The sequence below is a fragment of the Bombina bombina genome, chromosome 5 (genome assembly GCF_027579735.1).
Source record: "Bombina bombina isolate aBomBom1 chromosome 5, aBomBom1.pri, whole genome shotgun sequence".
In the NCBI taxonomy this organism is placed as follows: Eukaryota; Metazoa; Chordata; class Amphibia; order Anura; family Bombinatoridae; genus Bombina; species Bombina bombina.
In genome coordinates this window covers 6,068,395-6,095,421 of record NC_069503.1, presented here as the reverse complement: position 1 = coordinate 6,095,421, position 27,027 = coordinate 6,068,395, and the positions used below count along the sequence as shown (strand labels likewise).

General features: G+C 39.7%; 1 protein-coding gene across 1 annotated transcript in view; it reads right to left on the bottom strand.

The window, feature by feature from the left end:
- SLC4A2 (solute carrier family 4 member 2) overlaps positions 1-27,027 on the bottom strand; it is a gene marked incomplete in the record, with an annotated part of 556,511 nt that overhangs the window by 374,633 nt on the left and 154,851 nt on the right. Inside the window, 1 exon segment of the mRNA XM_053713254.1 lies at positions 15,082-15,305. Within this exon segment, the coding sequence (XP_053569229.1) occupies positions 15,082-15,305 (224 nt within the window).

The following is a 27,027-nucleotide window of genomic DNA, read 5'->3' as shown; positions in this document are numbered from 1 at the left end:
CCGTGGACCATAAATTCTGTTTTCTCCTACATTGGTGTATCCGGTCCACGGCTTCATCCTTACTTGTGGGAACCAATACCAAAGCTTTAGGACACGGATGAAGGGAGGGAACAAGTCAGGTAACCTAAACGGAAGGCACCACTGCTTGCAAAACCTTTCTCCCAAAAATAGCCTCCGAAGAAGCAAAAGTATCGAATTTGTAAAATTTGGCAAACGAATGCAGTGAAGACCAAGTCGCTGCCTTACAAATCTGTTCAACAGAAGCCTCATTCTTGAAATGTGGAAGCCACAGCTCTAGTAGAGTGAGCTGTAATTCATTCAGGAGGCTGCCTTCCAGCAGTCTCATAAGCCAACCGGATGATGCTTTTTAGCCAGAAGAACAGAGAGGTCGCAGTCGCCTTTTGACCTCTCCTCTTGCCAGAATAGACGACAAACAAGGACGATGTTTGTCTGAAGTCTTTAGTTGCTTTTAGATAAAACTTTAAAGCACGAACCACATCAAGATTGTGTAACAGACGTTCCTTGTTAGAAACTGGATTAGGACACAGAGAAGGAACAACTATTTCCTGGTTGATATTCTTATTGGAAACCACTTTTGGAAGAAAACCAGATTTGGTACGTAAAACGACCTTATCTGTATGAAACACCAGATAGGGTGAATTACACTGCAAAGCAGACAATTCAGAAACTCTTCTAGCAGAAGAAATAGCTACTAAAAACAAAACTTTCCAAGATAGTAACTTAATATCTATGGAATGTAGAGGTTCAAACGGAACCCCTTGAAGAACTGAAAGAACTAAATTTAAACTCCATGGAGGAGCCACAGGTCTGTAGACAGGTTTGATTCTGACTAAAGCCTGTACAAACACCTGAATATCTGGCATGACTGCCAGACGCTTGAGTAACAAAACAGACAGAGCAGATATCTGTCCTTTTAAGGAACTAGCCGATAGACCTTTCTCCAATCCTTCTTGGAGAAAAGATAGTATCCTTGGAATCCTAATCTTACTCCATGAGTAACCCTTGGATTCGCACCAGCAAAGGTATTTCCGCCATATCTTATGGTAAATTTTCCTGGTGACAGGCTTTCTAGCCTGGATCAGAGTATCTATAACTGATTCCGAAAACCCACGATAGAATCAAGCGTTCAATCTCCAAGCAGTCAGTTGCAGAGAAATTAGGTTTGGATGTTCGAATGGACCTTGAATTAGAAGGTCCTGTCTGAAAGGCAGCTTCCATGGTGGAACCGATGACATATTCACCAGGTCTGCATACCAAGTCCTGCATGGCCACGCAGGAGCTATCAGAATTACCGAAGCCTTCTCCTGTTTGATCCTGGCTACTAGCCGGGGGAGAAGGGGAAACGGTGGGAAGACATAAGCTAGATTGAACGACCAAGGCGCTACTAAGGCATCTACCAATGTCGCCTTGGGATCCCTGGACCTGGACCCGTAACGTGTAACTTTGGAGTTCTGACGTGACGCCATCAGATCCAGATCTGGGATGCCCCATAGCTGGGTCAGCTGAGCAAAAACCTCCGGGTGGAGTTCCCACTCCCCCGGATGGAAAGTCTGACGACTCAGAAAATCCGCTTCCCAGTTGTCCACTCCTGGGATGTGAATTGCTGATAGATGGCAGGAGTGATCCTCTGCCCATTTGATGATCTTGGATACCTCCCTCATCGCCAGGGAACTCTTTGTTCCCCCCTGATGATTGATGTAAGCTACAGTCATGTTGTCCGACTGAAATCTGATGAATTTGGCCTCCGCTAGTTGAGGCCATGCCTGGAGCGCATTGAATATCGCTCTTAATTCCAAAATGTTTATCGGGAGAAGAGATTCTTCCCAAGACCATAGACCCTGAGCCTTCAGGGACTCCCAGACCGCGCCCCAGCCTAAGAGGCTGGCGTCGGTCGTGACAATGATCCACTCCGGTCTTCGGAAACTCATTCCCTGAGACAGGTGATCCTGAGACAACCACCAGAGGAGTGATTCTCTGGTTTTCTGGTCCATCTGAATCTGGGGAGACAAATCTCCATAATCCCCATTCCATTGTTTGAGCATGCACAGTTGCAATGGTCTTAAATGAATTTGAGCAAAGGGAACCACGTTCATTGCCGCAACCATTAGTCCTATTACCTCCATGCACTGAGCTATGGAGGGTTGATGAATGGATTGAAGAACTCGACAAGTGTCCAAAAGTTTTAATTTCCTGACCTCCGTCAGAAAGATTTTCATTTCTACCGAGTCTATTATTGTCAGGAATATACTCTATTCCTCCCACCTATGACATCAGCCTCACTTTGAATCTATAAATTCTAACAACACCCTGTTCCTAGTGCTTAGTAATTTAGACTCCATGTTCACAGTAGTCTCTTGAACCTGAGCTCTCTACAGCAATAACTTTTGATTCCTGATCATTTCTAAATTCTGGATAAGCACCTGCATTTCTCATAAGAATCCTGAGTCTCACATTATCAAAATCCAAGAGTATCCGTTTTCCACAGGATTCCTTCATTACAATTTCACCTACCTCTGATCATCTGGGAATACTACATTTGTCATTTGATTTGTGCACTCAGCAACTGCCTAATAAATAAACCGGTCAATAGACTTTTTCGGATTACAAACAATCTCATATGATTTCTCAAATCGCTACATTAACTTACTGTTTGTAGCGAGGATCGGCGTGTGACGTCACCTGTCACTCTAGCCGAACTCTCACGGCTCACGCCCACAAGTCTCCGTGTTAGAAAGGAACTGCAGGAGCAGTTCTCATGGACAACAGCGTTCCGGCTCGCTAAGCTGACAACTTTCTCTGAAATCTTCCTGCACTTTAAGTATTGTACAGACTCACAGTTTCTTAACGGCTGTACTTTCTCAGATTGGAACTTTATTTCTCGCAGAGCTTATAGAGAATCTGATAAGTAAATCATCCTGCCTGTTCTGTTGTATTTCATGAAGTATAGCCTGTCACTCAGTCTCTCAGTGTGAGATTCCTTTGCTCCGATAAAACACCGCATTATTGAAGTATATATGAGGGTTAAATATCTATAATATTTCATCCCCTCTTATTCCTGAATAAATCCACTTAAAGAAACAGCTATTATTAATCAATATAATAGATCATTCTTAAAGTGGTACAAACTTAATTAAATCTACAGTTGTGTTCTGTATAAAACGTTATAGGAAATAACATCCCTGGTCAGGGATAATATTTTTCCTGACATATTACTAAGCCAAGATGACTACAGAACCAGTAGATTTACCCCAGTTTGTTTACTCCCTCTCTCAGAGAGTTGATCAAATGGGAACAGCATTAAGGGAATTAGAGTTGGAGAATCAATCCCTAAGGAGATTCATACATGAGTCAATTGCTCCAAAACCGGATCCAATCCCTGAACCAACAGTCTCTCTACCAGAACCCTTTTCAGGCAATAGGAAATTATATCGACAGTTTAAGACTGCATGTCATTTATTATTTGGGTTGAAACCTAAGACTTATTGCACTGAAAGGGTTAAAGTCTTAACAGTGATCTCTTTCCTTCGGGGTGAACCCCGTGTGTGGGCAGATGCGTCCTTTGAGACTAATCAACCCATTCTGGCATCTTTGGATGATTTCTTTTCCCAGATGGATGAGTTGTACATGGACTCTGATGCTCAGCTTTCAGCAGAGACCTCAATGAGAAACTTGAGACAAGGCAAACGTCTCGTTGAGGATTACATAACTGAGTTCAAGCAGTATGCCAGGGATTCTCAATGGAACCCTATAGCTCTCCGTAATCAGTTTCGTCTCGGCTTAGCAGAAAACATCAAAGATGAGTTGGCAAGAACCGAATTACCAAAAACATTGGAAGCACTCATGACTCTCGTAATCCAAATAGACAGACGTCTAAGAGAGAGGAAGTCAGAGAGGGGTCATACAGACCTGGTACCAAAACCAACACAATCTTCATATCCATCTTTTCAATCCAGACTACATTCCTGAATGCACATCTATAATTCCCACTCAAAATTTCATTGGTTTAACTCCTTATCTATTTAAGGCTTTCAAGGACTCCTACACCTCCGATGAGAATATTCATTATCACAACCTTAAGTCCGGTTCTAATGGCTTGTTTTACTATAACGAGAAATTGTATGTACCACCAAGTGTAAGACCACTTCTCTTACAATTACATCATGAGACCCCCCTTGCTGGACATCCAGGTGAAAGAAGAACTAAGGAGAATATCAGTAGAATGTATTGGTGGCCGTCAATGTCGAAATCCATAAAGGAATACATTAAGACTTGCACTATTTGTGCCACTTCCAAGGCAAGCAAAACAGCACCTTATGGCACTCTCATGTCTCTACCTGTCCCTTTCCTTCCATGGCAACATATTTCTCTCGACTTTATAGTTGAGCTTCCACTCTCTTCCGGAATGAATACCATTATGGTAGTAATCGATCTCTTCACCAAAATGGCCCATTTCGTAGCTTTCCATAAGTTACCAACTGCCTCAGAAACAGCTACGTTATTTCTCATGAATGTTGTTCGCCTCCATGGTCTACCCAAGGTTATGACTTCTGATCGAGGAACTCAATTCACCTCTCATTTCTGGAGATCCCTTACTACACTTTTGCAGATAGACCACCGATTCACAACAGCATTCCATCCGCAAACAAATGGACAGGTAGAAAGGGTGAACCAATGGCTTGAACAATACATTCGATGTTATTGTTCTTATCAGCAAGAAGATTGGTTTACCTATCTATCCACGGCAGAATTCGCCTTCAACAATTCGGAAAATTCTACAACCAAAATGTCACCATTCTTTGCCACGTATGGATTCCATCCGAATTCTTACCCTACCTCGGATCTCTCTGATATAAACTCATCATGTGGTCCGAGTGCTATAGACTTCACTGCCAACCATCGTAATATCTTCAATACATTGAAGGAGAACATCTCTAAGTCCCAAGAAAAACACCAACACTATTATAACCTACGCAGAAGACCTTCTCCCACATATTCGACAGGAGACCTAGTTTGGTTATCAACAAAAAACCTAAAATTAAGCATACCCAGCAAAAAGCTGGGTGGGTTGTTTGTTGGTCCATTCCCAATCATTAAAATTGTTAATCCTAATGCTGTTACCCTTCGTCTCCCAGATACTATGAAGGTCCACCCGACCTTTCATGTATCTCTACTCAAACCTCACGTACCTATGAGGAATCAGGACATCGTACTTCCCCCACCATCGACAACTCAATCTTCCGAAGAATTTGATGTCGCTTCAATTCTGGATTCTAGGTTCCACAAAGGGAAGTTGCAATATCTCGTCAGATGGCTTGGATATTCCTCTGACGAGGACTCTTGGGAACCCTCTGATCAAGTGCATGCGCCTAGGAAGGTCTCTCTGTTCCATAGGCGCAATCCGGATCGTCCTGGTCCTTGACGTTTATTGCCTTCCCTGGGGGGGGGAAATGTCAGGAATATACTCTATTCCTCCCACCTATGACATCAGCCTCACTTTGAATCTATAAATTCTAACAACACCCTGTTCCTAGTGCTTAGTAATTTAGACTCCATGTTCACAGTAGTCTCTTGAACCTGAGCTCTCTACAGCAATAACTTTCGATTCCTGATCATTTCTAAATTCTGGATAAGCACCTGCATTTCTCATAAGAATCCTGAGTCTCACATTATCAAAATCCAAGAGTATCCGTTTTCCACAGGATTCCTTCATTACAATTTCACCTACCTCTGATCATCTGGGAATACTACATTTGTCATTTGATTTGTGCACTCAGCAACTGCCTAATAAATAAACCGGTCAATAGACTTTTTCGGATTACAAACAATCTCATATGATTTCTCAAATCGCTACATTAACTTACTGTTTGTAGCGAGGATCGGCGTGTGACGTCACCTGTCACTCTAGCCGAACTCTCACGGCTCACGCCCACAAGTCTCCGTGTTAGAAAGGAACTGCAGGAGCAGTTCTCATGGACAACAGCGTTCCGGCTCGCTAAGCTGACAACTTTCTCTGAAATCTTCCTGCACTTTAAGTATTGTACAGACTCACAGTTTCTTAACGGCTGTACTTTCTCAGATTGGAACTTTATTTCTCGCAGAGCTTATAGAGAATCTGATAAGTAAATCATCCTGACTGTTCTGTTGTATTTCATGAAGTATAGCCTGTCACTCAGTCTCTCAGTGTGAGATTCCTTTGCTCCGATAAAACACCGCATTATTGAAGTATATATGAGGGTTAAATATCTATAATATTTCATCCCCTCTTATTCCTGAATAAATCCACTTAAAGAAACAGCTATTATTAATCAATATAATAGATCATTCTTAAAGTGGTACAAACTTAATTAAATCTACAGTTGTGTTCTGTATAAAACGTTATAGGAAATAACATCCCTGGTCAGGGATAATATTTTTCCTGACAATTATTGTTCCCAGGAAGGGAACCCTTGTGAACGGGGACAGAGAACTTTTTTCTATGTTCACCTTCCACCCGTGAGACCTTAGAAAGGCTAGAACAATGTCCGTATGAGCCCTTGCTTTGTGAAAGGACGACGCCTGTATTAAAATGTCGTCTAGGTAAGGTGCTACTGCAATGCCCCTTGGCCTTAGCACCTTTGTGAAAATTCTGGGAGCAGTGGCCAATCCGAAGGGAAGAGCCTCAAACTGGTAATGCTTGTCCAGAAAGGCGAACCTCAGAAACTGATGATGATCTTTGTGGATAGGAATATGCAGGTACGCATCCTTTAAGTCCACGCTAGTCATATATTGACCCTCCTGGATCATTGGTAAAATTGTCCGAATGGTTTCCATTTTGAATGATGGAACTCTGAGGAATTTGTTTAGGATCTTTAGGTCCAGAATTGGCCTGAAAGTTCCTTCCTTTTTGGGAACTACAAACAGGTTTGAGTAAAATCCCAGTCCTTGTTCTGCTGTTGGAACTGGGTGTATCACTCCCATTTTTAAAAGGTCTTCTACGCAATGTAAGAATGCCTGTCTCTTTATCTGGTCTAAAGATAAGCGAGACATGTGGAACCTTCCCCTTGGAGGAAGATCCTTGAATTCTAGAAGATACCCCTGAGAGACAATTTCTAGTGCCCAGGCCTGAGCAAAGAGAGAAAGTCTGCCCCCTACTAGATCCGGTCCCGGATCGGGGGCTACCCCTTCATGCTGTCTTGGTAGCAGCAGCAGGCTTTTTGGCCTGTTTACCCTTGTTCCAGCCTTGCAATGGTTTCCATGCTGGTTTGGGTTGGGATGCGTTACCCTCTTGCCTAGTGGCTGTAGAGGTAGAAGCCGGTCCGTTCCTGAAATTGCGAAAGGAACGAAAATTAGACTTATTTTTAGCTTTGAGAGGTCTATCCTGTGGAAGGGCATGTCCCTTTCTCCCAGTGATATCTGAAATAATTTCTTTCAACTCTGGCCCGAATAGGGTCTTACCCTTGAAAGGAATATTAAGCAATTTTGTTTTGGACGACACATCCGCCGACCACGATTTTAGCCAAAGCGCTCTACGCGCCACTATTGCGAAACCAGAATTTTTCGCCGCTAATTTAGCTAACTGAAAAGCGGCATCTGTAATGAAAGAATTAGCCAACTTCAGGGCGTGAATTCTATCCATGACCTCATCATAAGAAGTCTCCTTCTGGAGCGAGTTTTCTAATTCCTCAAACCAAAAAGCAGCTGCAGTGGTTACAGGAATAATGCAAGAAATTGGTTGAAGAAGAAAACCTTGTTGAACAAAAATTTTCTTAAGTAAACCTTCTAATTTTTTATCCATAGGATCTTTGAAAGCGCAACTGTCTTCTATTGGTATAGTCGTGCGCTTAGCTAGTGTTGAAACTGCCCCCTCTACCTTAGGGACCGTCTGCCACGCGTCCCTTCTGGGGTCAACAATGGGGAACATTTTCTTAAATATAGGAGGGGGAACAAAAGATACACCTGGCTTCTCCCACTCCTTATTCACTATATCCGCCACCCTCTTAGGTATCGGAAACGCATCAGTGTGTACTGGGGACCTCTAAGAATTTATCCATTTTACACAATTTTTCTGGGACCACCAAAGGTTCACAATCATCAAGCGTAGCTAGGACCTCCTTAAGTAGGGCGCGGAGATGTTCTAGCTTAAATTTAAATGCTATGGTATCAGGCTCTGCCTGCTGAGAAACTTTTCCTGTGTCAGAAATTTCTCCCTCAGACAGGCCCTCCCTCACCGCCAAGTCAGATTGATGTGAGGGCACTACAGATAAATTATCCTCTGCGTCTGCTTGCTCATTTTCTGTATTTAAAACTGAGCAATCACGCTTCCTAGGAAAAGCTGGCAGTTTGGATAAAAATGCTGCGAGAGAATTATCCATTACTGCTGCATAGTAATAGCAATTGGTGCGCTAGATGTACTGGACATCGCTTGCGCGGGCATAGCTGGTGTTGACACAGAAGGAGAGGATAGAGAGCTATCCTCACTACCTTCAGCTAAAGAATCATCTTGGGCTATATCTTTAAGTGTGATTGTACGGTCCTTAAGCTGTTTGGACGCTATGGCACACTTCACACATAAATTTAATGGGGGAACCACCTTGGACTTTGAACATACAGAACATAGGTTACCTGAAGGGTCAGACACGTTTGACAGACTTAAACAAATCTTCAATGCAATAAAAAATTATTTTTTACAAAACCGTTACTGTGTCTTTAAATAATAAAAGTGCACACTTTATTATTGAAACATAAAAAAAACATCAAATAAACATCCGATTTTAATGAAATTTTCACCACAGTGTCTTAATGCTTTGAAAATATTGCACACAAATTTTCAGACCAATTAACCCCTTAATGCCAAAACCGGAGCTAATAACAGCAATTAACCGGTTAAACACACTACAGTACTATGCCACAGCTTCCACTGTGGCCTTTACCTTCCTTAGGGATTATTTTAGTAGGAAATAAGCCTCTCTGGAGTCTTTTCTGATGCCTCTGGACTCCCCACGTGAAGCTGCATGAACTGCCTAGGCAAAACAACTGCGCAATTGAGGCACGAAAATGAGGCCTCCTCCCTCTTCATTCCAGAGTGGAGGGGCCTTTCTGACTAGATTAGGTGTCCAAATAAGTGCCAGGTGCAAATTAAACCCCAAAAGTGTTTTAAAGTCTGAAAAAACACCTTATTTATAGTGAAAACATACTAAAAAGCAATCGATTATGCCCACAAAAGTGTCAACCAGCATGGAGCCCTTAATATAAGCCCTAATCTTATACAGAGTCTAAGAAAAATGGCTTACCTATCCCAGAGGGGATTGCTGACAGTCTTCTAGCATTACTAGGTCTTGTTAGAAAAATGACTGATCATACCTGAAGCAGTTAAGCCTGCAAACTGTTCCCCCCAACTGAAGTTCTCTGGTTTCAACAGTCCTGCGTGGGAACAGCAATGGATTTTAGTTACTGGTGCTAAAATCATATTCCTCTCGGCAGAAATCTTCATCACTTTCTGCTGTAGAGTAAATAGTACAAGCCGGCACTATTTTAAAATAACAAACTCTTGATAGAAGAATAAAAAACTACAACTAAACACCACATACTCTTTACCACCCCCATGGAGATGCTACTAGTTAGAGCGGCAAAGAGAATGACTGGGGGGGCGGAGCCTGAGGGGAGCTATATGGACAGCTTTTGCTGTGTGCTCTCTTTGCCACTTCCTGTAGGGATTGAGAATATCCCACAAGTAAGGATGAAGCCGTGGACCGGATACACCAATGTAGGAGAAATAGCCATTTTGGGATGTGGAATGCTGTCCCTAAGGTGGACGGTGTTATCCGGTACAGTAAACTGTTACAAACTGCTATGTGTAACTGGCCCTTTAAATGGAAAATTGCCCTGCTTCCCTGGATTTTGGAGAAGCCTATTTGCCAGCCTCCTTCCTCATGACTATGGCCCCTGGAAGATTGTGCCCCTGAGAGTATATTGACTTTTGTTGGGTGTGTGTGGCCCTTTAAGAACCATCTGGGGACATATTGTGACTTTGATGAACAATGCCCCTTTAAGCCTATGTCCCCAGACCTGTGAAATGACTTGTCCCTGGCTTTCTCCCACTTGGTTCAGTTTCATTGTGTGCCATTAAGAGTTAAATTTTGTTCAGCTTCAAGAAACCTATTCTAAATACAAGTCTGCTGGGATTAGCTCTAATTAGGTTTAGTGATCAACTTTCCCATTGTCTAATCAGACTAGTATTGATAAGGTGGACTGCATTGTTTTATTGTGTGTAATGTTATCTGCTGAAGTAAATGTTGTGGCCTGTCAAAGGGAGTGTCTCTATCTAATATCAAATGTGTGATGGGGGATTTTATGCCTCCCCCTGAGAGTGTCTTGTTTGCATGTAACCTCAATAAAAAGGAGGCTGTGTGCTCCAGCACATCAGACCTATTTTCTGTCCCTCTAACTTGCAGCTTTGACTCATGTTTGTAGGGGACAGCTTCAGCTAATATCACTACAGGGATTGCTGACTATGGTGCTGATGATTCTTTGGTGAACGCTAGGAGCATCCTTTTCTACGGTCCAACTTCCAGCCAGCCTGGAGGCAACCGTAACATTTGGCGGCAGCGGTGGGATAGCGTCCTAGCGCAAGGAGCAGCACCACAACAGCACTGGTATCGTAGGAGAGTTATTGAGGGCAACGCTAGCCACTGCGCAGCGTCCCTACCTACAGCAGCATGGAGCTGACAAGACACTATTCAGAACCCTGTGAAGAGCACCTCAACCTGATCCGTCGCTATGAGGGCGCGGATTTCGTTCCAGAGGTAAAGAGGCGGCTAGTCCGATATGGTCCAGACCCTGCACAGGAGGTAGTCAGTCGCATCATCCGGGAATTGGATACGGAGAACAAAGCGGCACGAGCCTTTGAGCGCCAACTGTGGAGTTTGAGGGTCTGGACACCTGGTCTCCAGCGAGAAAGTGAGTCACAGGGAGCGGAGAGCAACGACCTCCCTTCCCAGCGGCAGCCAGAGTTACAGGGAGAGGAGAGCAGCGACCTCCCTCCCCAGCGGCAGTATACCGTGCAGAGGGAAGAGACAACCAGTCCCCTTCCCCAGCCAGAGATACCAGAGGCAGCAGGCCTCATAGACTGGTCCTGGGAGGACCCCCAGCAGGCAGGTGGAGATGGGACCGCAGTCTCTCTACCGGCCCTACAGGGATGCTGGGCAGGCGGCCCAGATCCCCAGCGACAGACCCAGCTACAGGGAGGGGAGAGCATCGACCTCCCTCCCCAGCCGGAGTGTGCCTTCCAGGGAGAGGAGACAACCGGTCTCTCTCCCCAGCCGCAGCATGTTCCACAGGAAGCGGAGAGCATCGACCTCCCTTCCCAACGGCCACCGGAGTATCAGGAGGAGGAGGTAAGCCAATCTCCCCCTCCCCAGCTAACTCCTAACTTGGGCCCAGGGTTAACAGTGGAGATGTTAACCCCCACTGACCCCCACGTTCTCTTTGCCACCGGGCAGGACTATGCCCCAATTCCCACAGCAGAAGAGCTGGCATCAGGACAGAGCGCTGCTGGCCTCTGCCCTACAGACCCCCTTGTTACAGGACTGGCCTGCAAACCCCTCACCCCAGCAGAAGCGCTGGCACCAGGGCAGAGTGCCGCTGGCCTCTGCCCCCCAAGTACCACCAGCTATTTGCCCAGCTGCTCCAGGAAGGCCGAGGATGCTACACTTTCATCCTACAACCTGGAACCTACAGGCCAGTACTACTTATTGTGGGGGGGCTACTTTGCTGCTAATGTTTATTTGTGGGTGGGTTGCGAGACTAACTTAGGCACTGACCGACAGAAGGTCAGGTGCCTGGTTAGTCTCCCTCCAAAAGGGGAGATATGTTACAAACTGCTATGTGTAACTGGCCCTTTAAATGGAAAATTGCCCTGCTTCCCTGGATTTTGGAGAAGCCTATTTGCCAGCCTCCTTCCTCATGACTATGGCCCCTGGAAGATTGTGCCCCTGAGAGTATATTGACTTTTGTTGGGTGTGTGTGGCCCTTTAAGAACCATCTGGGGACATATTGTGACTTTGATGAACAATGCCCCTTTAAGCCTATGTCCCCAGACCTGTGAAATGACTTGTCCCTGGCTTTCTCCCACTTGGTTCAGTTTCATTGTGTGCCATTAAGAGTTAAATTTTGTTCAGCTTCAAGAAACCTATTCTAAATACAAGTCTGCTGGGATTAGCTCTAATTAGGTTTAGTGATCAACTTTCCCATTGTCTAATCAGACTAGTATTGATAAGGTGGACTGCATTGTTTTATTGTGTGTAATGTTATCTGCTGAAGTAAATGTTGTGGCCTGTCAAAGGGAGTGTCTCTCTATCTAATATCAAATGTGTGATGGGGGATTTTATGCCTCCCCCTGAGAGTGTCCTGTTTGCATGTAACCTCAATAAAAAGGAGGCTGTGTGCTCCAGCACATCAGACCTATTTTTGACCCTCTAACTTGCAGCTTTGACTCATGTTTGTAGGGGACAGCTTCAGCTAATATCACTACAGGGATTGCTGACTATGGTGCTGATGATTCTTTGGTGAACGCTAGGAGCATCCTTTTCTACGGTCCAACTTCCAGCCAGCCTGGAGGCAACCGTAACATAAACATTCTCTTAAAAAACTTGGGAAAGGAGATAAGGGGAGACCAGGTTACCTATCCAGCTGTGTGAGACGTACATAACACAAGTCACATGTACCTATCCAGCTGTGTGAGACGTACATAACACAAGTCACATGTACCTATCCAGCTGTGTGAGACGTACATAACACAAGTCACATGTACCTATCCAGCTGTGTGAGACGTACATAACACAAGTCCCATGTACCTATATAGCTGTGTGAGACGTACATAACACAAGTCACATGTACCTATCCAGCTGTGTGAGACGTACATAACACAAGTCACATGTACCTATCCAGCTGTGTGAGACGTACATAACACAAGTCACATGTACCTATCCAGCTGTGTGAGATGTACATAACACAAGTCACATGTACCTATCCAGCTGTGTGAGACGTACATAACACAAGTCCCATGTACCTATATAGCTGTGTGAGACGTACATAACACAAGTCACATGTACCTATATAGCTGTGTGAGACGTACATAACACAAGTCACATGTACCTATCCAGCTGTGTGAGACGTACATAACACAAGTCACATGTACCTATCCAGCTGTGTGAGACGTACATAACACAAGTCACATGTACCTATCCAGCTGTGTGAGACGTACATAACACAAGTCCCATGTACCTATATAGCTGTGTGAGACGTACATAACACAAGTCACATGTACCTATCCAGCTGTGTGAGACGTACATAACACAAGTCACATGTACCTATCCAGCTGTGTGAGATGTACATAACACAAGTCACATGTACCTATCCAGCTGTGTGAGACGTACATAACACAAGTCACATGTACCTATCCAGCTGTGTGAGACGTACATAACACAAGTCCCATGTACCTATATAGCTGTGTGAGACGTACATAACACAAGTCACATGTACCTATATAGCTGTGTGAGACGTACATAACACAAGTCACATGTACCTATCCAGCTGTGTGAGACGTACATAACACAAGTCACATGTACCTATCCAGCTGTGTGAGACGTACATAACACAAGTCCCATGTACCTATATAGCTGTGTGAGACGTACATAACACAAGTCCCATGTACCTATATAGCTGTGTGAGACGTACATAACACAAGTCACATGTACCTATCCAGCTGTGTGAGACGTACATAACACAAGTCACATGTACCTATCCAGCTGTGTGAGACGTACATAACACAAGTCACATGTACCTATCCAGCTGTGTGAGACGTACATAACACAAGTCCCATGTACCTATATAGCTGTGTGAGACGTACATAACACAAGTCACATGTACCTATATAGCTGTGTGAGACGTACATAACACAAGTCACATGTACCTATATAGCTGTGTGAGACGTACATAACACAAGTCACATGTACCTATCCAGCTGTGTGAGACGTACATAACACAAGTCACATGTACCTATCCAGCTGTGTGAGATGTACATAACACAAGTCACATGTACCTATCCAGCTGTGTGAGACGTACATAACACAAGTCACATGTACCTATCCAGCTGTGTGAGACGTACATAACACAAGTCCCATGTACCTATATAGCTGTGTGAGACGTACATAACACAAGTCACATGTACCTATATAGCTGTGTGAGACGTACATAACACAAGTCACATGTACCTATCCAGCTGTGTGAGACGTACATAACACAAGTCACATGTACCTATCCAGCTGTGTGAGACGTACATAACACAAGTCCCATGTACCTATATAGCTGTGTGAGACGTACATAACACAAGTCCCATGTACCTATATAGCTGTGTGAGACGTACATAACACAAGTCACATGTACCTATATAGCTGTGTGAGACGTACATAACACAAGTCACATGTACCTATCCAGCTGTGTGAGATGTACATAACACAAGTCACATGTACCTATCCAGCTGTGTGAGACGTACATAACACAAGTCACATGTACCTATCCAGCTGTGTGAGACGTACATAACACAAGTCCCATGTACCTATATAGCTGTGTGAGACGTACATAACACAAGTCACATGTACCTATATAGCTGTGTGAGACGTACATAACACAAGTCACATGTACCTATCCAGCTGTGTGAGACGTACATAACACAAGTCACATGTACCTATCCAGCTGTGTGAGATGTACATAACACAAGTCACATGTACCTATCCAGCTGTGTGAGACGTACATAACACAAGTCCCATGTACCTATATAGCTGTGTGAGACGTACATAACACAAGTCACATGTACCTATATAGCTGTGTGAGACGTACATAACACAAGTCACACGTACCTATCCAGCTGTGTGAGACGTACATAACACAAGTCACACGTACATAACACAAGTCACACGTACATAACACAAGTCACACGTACATAACACAAGTCACACGTACATAACACAAGTCACATCTATACACAACGTGTCCCTAGCAGTTGCGCTAACATTAATCAGTCACCTTTGCCGGCTCTTCGTCTGGTGTTTTCTCTCCATCAGTGTCCTCGTCCTCATCTTCCTCTGGCCCTTCTTGTATAGTCCCGTGTGTGTCTAATGGGAGGGACCCCCGCCTCTTTCTCTTCTTCTTCTTTTTTTTCTTATGTTTGCAAATATCCCGGCCAGAACAATCGGAGGGTAAATGGGTAGAGAGCGGATGGTGAATGTGATGAGATGACTGGCGGTGATCTGACCCAAGGAGACAGAGAATGACAATGTGCTGAGAGGGGTAATATGTGATAGTATACAGTATATACATATAGCAGTGAGTGTTAGTATACAGTATATACATATAGCAGTGAGTGTTAGTATACAGTATATACATATAGCAGTGAGTGTTAGTATATAGTATATACATATAGCAGTGAGTGTTAGTATACAGTATATACATATAGCAGTGAGTGTTAGTATACAGTATATACATATAGCAGTGAGTGTTAGTATATAGTATATACATATAGCAGTGAGTGTTAGTATATAGTTATACAGTCACACACACAGTGACTTACAGTATCACACACACACAGTGACTTACAGTATATACATATAGCAGTGAGTGTTAGTATATAGTTATACAGTCACACACACAGTAACTTACAGTATATACATATAGCAGTGAGTGTTAGTATACAGTATATAGCAGTGAGTGTTAGTATACAGTATATACATATAGCAGTGAGTGTTAGTATACAGTATATACATATAGCAGTGAGTGTTAGTATACAGTATATACATATAGCAGTGAGTGTTAGTATATAGTATATACATATAGCAGTGAGTGTTAGTATATAGTATATACATATAGCAGTGAGTGTTAGTATATAGTATATACATATAGCAGTGAGTGTTAGTATATAGTTATACAGTCATACACACAGTGACTTACAGTATATACATATAGCAGTGAGTGTTAGTATATAGTTATACAGTCACACACACAGTGACTTACAGTATCACACACACACAGTGACTTACAGTATATACATATAGCAGTGAGTGTTAGTATATAGTTATACAGTCACACACACAGTAACTTACAGTATATACATATAGCAGTGAGTGTTAGTATATAGTTATACAGTCACACACACACAGTGACTTACAGTATATACATATAGCAGTGAGTGTTAGTATATAGTTATACAGTCACACACACACAGTAACTTACAGTATATACATATAGCAGTGAGTGTTAGTATATAGTTATACAGTCACACACACAGTAACTTACAGTATATACATATAGCAGTGAGTGTTAGTATATAGTTATACAGTCACACACACACAGTGACTTACAGTATATACATATAGCAGTGAGTGTTAGTATATAGTTATACAGTCACACACACACACACAGTGACTTACAGTATATACATATAGCAGTGAGTGTTAGTATATAGTTATACAGTCACACACACACACAGTGACTTACAGTATATACATATAGCAGTGAGTGTTAGTATATAGTTATACAGTCACACACACACAGTGACTTACAGTATATACATATAGCAGTGAGTGTTAGTATATAGTTATACAGTCACACATACAGTGACTTACAGTATATACATATAGCAGTGAGTGTTAGTATATAGTTATACAGTCACATACACACACAGTGACTTACAGTATAGATATATAGCAGTGAGTATTAGTATATAGTTATACAGCCATACACACACAGTGACTTACAGTATGTACATATAGCAGTGAGTGTTAGTATATAGTTATACAGTCACACACACACAGTTACTTACAGTATATACATATAGCAGTGAGTGTTAGTATATAGTTATACAGTCACACACACACAGTGACTTACAGTATATACATATAGCAGTGAGTGTTAGTATATAGTTATACAGTCACACACATACAGTGACTTACAGTATATACATACAGCAGTGAGTGTTAGTATATAGTTATACAGTCACACACACAGTGACTTACAGTATATACATACAGCAGTGAGTGTTAGTATATAGTTATACAGTCACACACACACAGTGAGTTACAGTATATACATACAGCAGTGAGTGTTAGTATATAGTTATACAGTCACACACACACATACAGTGACTTACAGTATATACATATAGCAGTGATTGTTAGTATATAGTTATACAGTCATACACACACACAGTGACTTACAGTATGTACATATAGCAGTGAGTGTTAGTATATAGTTATACAGTCACACACACACAGTGACTTACAGTATATACATATAGCAGTGATTGTTAGTATATAGTTATACAGTCATACACACACACAGTGACTTACAGTATGTACATATAGCAGTGAGTATTAGTATATAGTTATACAGTCACACACACACACAGTGACTTACAGTATGTACATATAGCAGTGAGTGTTAGTATATAGTTATACAGTCACACACACACAGTGACTTACAGTATATGCATATAGCAGTGAGTGTTAGTATATAGTTATACAGTCACATACACACACAGTGACTTACAGTATAGATATATAGCAGTGAGTATTAGTACATAGTTATACAGCCATACACACACAGTGACTTACAGTATGTACATATAGCAGTGAGTGTTAGTATATAGTTATACAGTCACACACACACAGTTACTTACAGTATATACATATAGCAGTGAGTGTTAGTATATAGTTATACAGTCACACACACACAGTGACTTACAGTATATACATATAGCAGTGAGTGTTAGTATATAGTTATACAGTCACACACATACAGTGACTTACAGTATATACATACAGCAGTGAGTGTTAGTATATAGTTATACAGTCACACACACAGTGACTTACAGTATATACATACAGCAGTGAGTGTTAGTATATAGTTATACAGTCACACACACACAGTGAGTTACAGTATATACATACAGCAGTGAGTGTTAGTATATAGTTATACAGTCACACACACACATACAGTGACTTACAGTATATACATATAGCAGTGATTGTTAGTATATAGTTATACAGTCATACACACACACAGTGACTTACAGTATATACATATAGCAGTGAGTGTTAGTATATAGTTATACAGTCACACACACACAGTGACTTACAGTATATACATATAGCAGTGATTGTTAGTATATAGTTATACAGTCACACACACACACAGTGACTTACAGTATATACATATAGCAGTGAGTGTTAGTATATAGTTATACAGTCACACACACACACAGTGACTTACAGTATGTACATATAGCAGTGAGTGTTAGTATATAGTTATACAGTCACACACACAGTGACTTACAGTATATACATATAGCAGTGAGTGTTAGTATATAGTTATACAGTCACACACACACACAGTGACTTACAGTATATACATATAGCAGTGAGTGTTAGTATATAGTTATACAGTCACACACACACAGTGACTTACAGTATGTACATATAGCAGTGAGTGTTAGTATATAGTTATACAGTCACACACACACACAGTGACTTACAGTATGTACATATAGCAGTGAGTATTAGTATATAGTTATACAGTCATACACACACACAGTGACTTACAGTATATACATATAGCAGTGAGTGTTAGTATATAGTTATACAGTCACACACATACAGTGACTTACAGTATATACATATAGCAGTGAGTGTTAGTATATAGTTATACAGTCACACACACACACACAGTGACTTACAGTATATACATATAGCAGTGAGTGTTAGTATATAGTTATACAGTCACACACACACACAGTGACTTACAGTATATACATATAGCAGTGAGTGTTAGTATATAGTTATACAGTCCCACACACACACAGTGACTTACAGTATATACATATAGCAGTGAGTGTTAGTATATAGTTATACAGTCACACACACACACAGTGACTTACAGTATATACATATAGCAGTGAGTGTTAGTATATAGTTATACAGTCACACACACACAGTGACTTACAGTATATACATATAGCAGTGAGTGTTAGTATATAGTTATACAGTCACACACACACACAGTGACTTACAGTATGTACATATAGCAGTGAGTGTTAGTATATAGTTATACAGTCACACACACACACAGTGACTTACAGTATATACATATAGCAGTGAGTGTTAGTATATAGTTATACAGTCACACACACACACAGTGACTTACAGTATATACATATAGCAGTGAGTGTTAGTATATAGTTATACAGTCACACACACACACACACAGTGACTTACAGTATATACATATAGCAGTGAGTGTTAGTATATAGTTATACAGTCATACACACACACAGTGACTTACAGTATGTACATATAGCAGTGAGTGTTAGTATATAGTTATACAGTCATACACACACACAGTGACTTACAGTATATACATATAGCAGTGAGTGTTAGTATATAGTTATACAGTCACACACACACACAGTGACTTACAGTATGTACATATAGCAGTGAGTATTAGTATATAGTTATACAGTCACACACACACACAGTGACTTACAGTATGTACATATAGCAGTGAGTGTTAGTATATAGTTATACAGTCACACACACACAGTGACTTACAGTATATGCATATAGCAGTGAGTGTTAGTATATAGTTATACAGTCACACACACACACAGTGACTTACAGTATGTACATATAGCAGTGAGTGTTAGTATATAGTTATACAGTCACACACACACACAGTGACTTACAGTATATACATATAGCAGTGATTGTTAGTATATAGTTATACAGTCATACACACACACAGTGACTTACAGTATATACATATAGCAGTGAGTGTTAGTATATAGTTATACAGTCACACACACACACAGTGACTTACAGTATATACATATAGCAGTGAGTGTTAGTATATAGTTATACAGTCACACAAACACACAGTGACTTACAGTATATACATATAGCAGTGAGTGTTAGTATATAGTTATACAGTCACACACACACACAGTGACTTACAGTATATACATATAGCAGTGAGTGTTAGTATATAGTTATACAGTCACACACACACACAGTGACTTACAGTATATACATATAGCAGTGAGTGTTAGTATATAGTTATACAGTCACACACAGTGACTTACAGTATGTACATATAGCAGTGAGTGTTAGTATATAGTTATACAGTCACACACACACACAGTGACTTACAGTATATACATATAGCAGTGAGTGTTAGTATATAGTTATACAGTCACACACACACACAGTGACTTACAGTGTATACATATAGCAGTGAGTGTTAGTATATAGTTATACAGTCACACACACACAGTGACGTACAGTATATACATATAGCAGTGAGTGTTAGTATATAGTTATACAGTCACACACACACAGTGACTTACAGTATATACATATAGCAGTGAGTGTTAGTATATAGTTATACAGTCACACACACACAGTGACTTACAGTATATACATATAGCAGTGAGTGTTAGTATATAGTTATACAGTCACACACACACACAGTGACTTACAGTATATACATATATAGCAGTGAGTGTTAGTATATAGTTATACAGTCACACACACAGTGACTTACAGTATATACATATAGCAGTGAGTGTTAGTATATAGTTATACAGTCACACACACACAGTGACTTACAGTATGTACATATAGCAGTGAGTGTTAGTATATAGTTATACAGTCACATACACACACAGTGACTTACAGTATATACATATAGCAATGAGTGTTAGTATATAGTTATACAGTCATACACACACACACAGTGACTTACAGTATATACATATAGCAGTGAGTGTTAGTATATAGTTATACAGTCACACACACACAGTGACTTACAGTATATACATATAGCAGTGAGTGTTAGTATATAGTTATACAGTCACACACATACAGTGACTTACAGTGTATACATATAGCAGTGAGTGTAAGTATATAGTTATACAGTCACACACACACACACACAGTGACTTACAGTATATACATATAGCAGTGAGTGTTAGTATATAGTTATACAGTCACACACACACAGTGACTTACAGTATGTACATATAGCAGTGAGTGTTAGTATATAGTTATACAGTCACACACACACACAGTGACTTACATTATCACACACACATACAGTGACTTACAGTATATACATATAGCAGTGAGTGTTAGTATATAGTTATACAGTCCCACACACACAGTGACTTACAGTATATACATATAGCAGTGAGTGTTAGTATATAGTTATACAGTCACACACATACAGTGACTTACAGTATATACATATAGCAGTGAGTGTTAGTATATAGTTATACAGTATCATACACACACACAGTGACTTACAGTATATACATATAGCAGTGAGTGTTAGTATATAGTTATACAGTCACACACACACAGTGACTTACAGTATATACATATAGCAGTGAGTGTTAGTATATAGTTATACAGTCATACACACAGTGACTTACAGTATATACATATAGCAGTGAGTGTTAGTATATAGTTATACAGTCACACACACACACAGTGACTTACATTATCACACACACATACAGTGACTTACAGTATATACATATAGCAGTAAGTGTTAGTATATAGTTATACAGTCACACACACACAGTGACTTACAGTATATACATATAGCAGTGAGTGTTAGTATATAGTTATACAGTCACACACACACACAGTGACTTACAGTATATACATATAGCAGTTTGTGTTAGTATATAGTTATACAGTCATACACACACACACACACACACAGTGACTTACAGTATATACATATAGCAGTGAGTGTTAGTATATAGTTACAGTCATAGTCACACACACACACACAGTGACTTACAGTATATACATATAGCAGTGAGTGTTAGTATATAGTTATACAGTCACACACACACACAGTGACTTACAGTATATACATATAGCAGTGAGTGTTAGTATATAGTTATACAGTCACACACACAGTGACTTACAGTATATACATATAGCAGTGAGTGTTAGTATATAGTTATACAGTCACACACACACACAGTGACTTACAGTATATACATATAGCAGTGAGTGTTAGTATATAGTTATACAGTATCACACACACACACAGTGACTTACAGTATATACATATAGCAGTGAGTGTTAGTATATAGTTATACAGTCACACACACACAGTGACTTACAGTATATACATATAGCAGTGAGTGTTAGTATATAGTTATACAGTCACACACACACAGTGACTTACAGTATGTACATATAGCAGTGAGTGTTAGTATATAGTTATACAGTCATACACACACACACAGTGACTTACAGTGTATACATATAGCAGTGAGTGTTAGTATATAGTTATACAGTCATACACACAGTAACTTACAGTATATACATATAGCAGTGAGTGTTAGTATATAGTTATACAGTCACACACATACAGTGACTTACAGTATATACATATAGCAGTGAGTGTTAGTATATAGTTATACAGTCACACACACACAGTGACTTACAGTATATACATATAGCAGTGAGTGTTAGTATATAGTTATACAGTCACACACACAGTGACTTACAGTATATACATATAGCAGTGAGTGTTAGTATATAGTTATACAGTCACACACACACAGTGACTTACAGTATATACATATAGCAGTGAGTGTTAGTATATAGTTATACAGTCACACACACACACAGTGACTTACAGTATATACATATAGCAGTGAGTGTTAGTATATAGTTATACAGTCACACACACACACAGTGACTTACAGTATATACATATAGCAGTGAGTGTTAGTATATAGTTATACAGTCACACACACACACAGTGACTTACAGTATATACATATAGCAGTGAGTGTAGTATATAGTTATACAGTCACACACACAGTGACTTACAGTATATACATATAGCAGTGAGTGTTAGTATATAGTTATACAGTCACACACACACAGTGACTTACAGTATATACATATAGCAGTGAGTGTTAGTATATAGTTATACAGTCACACACACACACAGTGACTTACAGTATATACATATAGCAGTGAGTGTTAGTATATAGTTATACAGTCACACACACACAGTGACTTACAGTATATACATATAGCAGTGAGTGTTAGTATATAGTTATACAGTCACACACACACACAGTGACTTACAGTATATACATATAGCAGTGAGTGTTAGTATATAGTTATACAGTCACACACACACACAGTGACTTACAGTATATACATATAGCAGTGAGTGTTAGTATATAGTTATACAGTCACACACACACACAGTGACTTACAGTATATACATATAGCAGTGAGTGTTAGTATATAGTTATACAGTCATACTCACACAGTGACTTACAGTATATACATATAGCAGTGAGTGTTAGTATATAGTTATACAGTCACACACACACACAGTGACTTACAGTATATACATATAGCAGTGAGTGTTAGTATATAGTTTATACAGTCACACACACACAGTGACTTACAGTATATACATATAGCAGTGAGTGTTAGTATATAGTTATACAGTCACACACACACACACACAGTGACTTACAGTATATACATATAGCAGTGAGTGTTAGTATATAGTTATACAGTCACACACACACAGTGACTTACAGTATATACATATAGCAGTGAGTGTTAGTATATAGTTATACAGTCACACACACACAGTGACTTACAGTATATACATATAGCAGTGAGTGTTAGTATATAGTTATACAGTCACACACACACACAGTGACTTACAGTATATACATATAGCAGTGAGTGTTAGTATATAGTTATACAGTCACACACACACACAGTGACTTACAGTATATACATATAGCAGTGAGTGTTAGTATATAGTTATACAGTCACACACACACACAGTGACTTACAGTATGTACATATAGCAGTGAGTGTTAGTATATAGTTATACAGTATCATACACACACACAGTGACTTACAGTATGTACATATAGCAGTGAGTGTTAGTATATAGTTATACAGTCACACACACACACAGTGACTTACAGTATATACATATAGCAGTGAGTGTTAGTATATAGTTATACAGTCACACACACACACAGTGACTTACAGTATATACATATAGCAGTGAGTGTTAGTATATAGTTATACAGTCACACACACACACAGTGACTTACAGTATATACATATAGCAGTGAGTGTTAGTATATAGTTATACAGTCACACACACACAGTGACTTACAGTATATACATATAGCAGTGAGTGTTAGTATATAGTTATACAGTCACACACACACACAGTGACTTACAGTATATATACATATAGCAGTGAGTGTTAGTATATAGTTATACAGTCACACACACACAGTGACTTACAGTATATACATATAGCAGTGAGTGTTAGTATATAGTTATACAGTCACACACACACAGTGACTTACAGTATATACATATAGCAGTGAGTGTTAGTATATAGTTATACAGTCACACAGTATGTACATATAGCAGTAGTGTTAGTATATAGTTATACAGTCACACACATACAGTGACTTACAGTATATACATATAGCAGTGAGTGTTAGTATATAGTTATACAGTCACACACACACACAGTGACTTACAGTATATACATATAGCAGTGAGTGTTAGTATATAGTTATACAGTCACACACACACACACAGTGACTTACAGTATATACATATAGCAGTGAGTGTTAGTATATAGTTATACAGTCACACACACACAGTGACTTACAGTATATACATATAGCAGTGAGTGTTAGTATATAGTTATACAGTCACACACACACAGTGACTTACAGTATATACATATAGCAGTGAGTGTTAGTATATAGTTATACAGTCACACACACAGTGACTTACAGTATATACATATAGCAGTGAGTGTTAGTATATAGTTATACAGTCACACACACAACAGTGACTTACAGTATATACATATAGCAGTGAGTGTTAGTATATAGTTATACAGTCACACACACACAGTGACTTACAGTATATACATATAGCAGTGAGTAGTTAGTATATAGTTATACAGTCACACACACACAGTGACTTACAGTATATACATATAGCAGTGAGTGTTAGTATATAGTTATACAGTCAACACACACACAGTGACTTACAGTATATACATATAGCAGTGAGTGTTAGTATATACGTTATACAGTCACACACACACACACAGTGACTTACAGTATTATACATATAGCAGTGAGTGTTAGTATATAGTTATACAGTCACACACACACAGTGAATTACAGTATATACATATGCAGTGAGTGTTAGTATATAGTTATACAGTCACCACACACACAGAGACTTACAGTATGTACATTAGCAGTGAGTAGTTAGTATAAAGTTTATACAGTCACACACATACAGTGACTTACAGGTATAAACATATAGCAGTGAGTGTTAGTATATAGTTATACAGTCAACACACACAGTGACTTACAGTATATACATATAGCAGTGAGTGTTAGTATATAGTTATACAGTCACACACACACACAGTGACTTACAGTATAAACATATAGCAGTGTAGTGTTAGTATATAGTTATACAGGTCATACACAAACACACCACACACACGTGACTTACAGTATTTACATATAGCAGTGAGTTGTTAGTATATAGTTCATAACAGTCACACACACACACCAGTTACTTTACAGTATATACATATAGCAGTGGTGTTAGTATATAGTTATTACAGTCACAACACACACAGTGACTTACAGTATATAAATATAGCAGTGAGTGTTAGTATATAGTTATACAGTCACACACATACAGTGACTTACAGTATATACATATAGCAGTGAGTGTTAGTATATAGTTATACAGTCACACACACACACAGTGACTTACAGTATATACATATAGCAGTGAGGTGTTAGTATATAGTTATACAGTCACACACAACCACACACAGTGACTTACAGTATATACATATAGCAGTGAGTGTTAGTATATAGTTTTTACAGTCACACACACACAGTGACTTACAGTATATACATATAGCAGTGAGTGTTAGTATATAGTTTATACAGTCACACACACAGTTACTTACAGTATATACATAAAGCAGTGAGTGTTAGTATATAGTTATACCAGTCACACACACACAGTGACTTACAGTATATACATATAGCAGTGAGTGTTAGTAATATAGTTTATACAGTCACACACACACACACACACAGTGACTTACAGTATGTACATATAGCAGTGAGTGTTAGTATATAGTTATACAGTCACACACACAGTGACTTACAGTATGTACATAAAGCAGTGAGTGTTAGTATATAGTTATACAGTCACACACACACACAGTGACTTACAGTATATACATATAGCAGTGAGTGTTAGTATATAGTTATACAGTCACACACACACAGTCTCTGTCAGTATATACATATAGCAGTGAGTGTTAGTATATAGTTATACAGTCACACACACACAGTGACTTACAGTATATACATATAGCAGTGAGTGTTAGTATATAGTTATACAGTCACACACACACACAGTGACTTACAGTATATACATATAGCAGTGAGTGTTAGTATATAGTTATACAGTCACACACACACACAGTGACTTACAGTATATACATATAGCAGTGAGTGTTAGTATATAGTTATACAGTCACACACACACAGTGACTTACAGTATATACATATAGCAGTGAGTGTTAGTATATAGTTATACAGTCACACACACACAGTGACTTACAGTATATACATATAGCAGTGAGTGTTAGTATATAGTTATACAGTCACACACACACAGTGACTTACAGTATGTACATATAGCAGTGAGTGTTAGTATATAGTTATACAGTCACACACACACACAGTGACTTACAGTATATACATATAGCAGTGAGTGTTAGTATATAGTTATACAGTCACACACACACACAGTGACTTACAGTATATACATATAG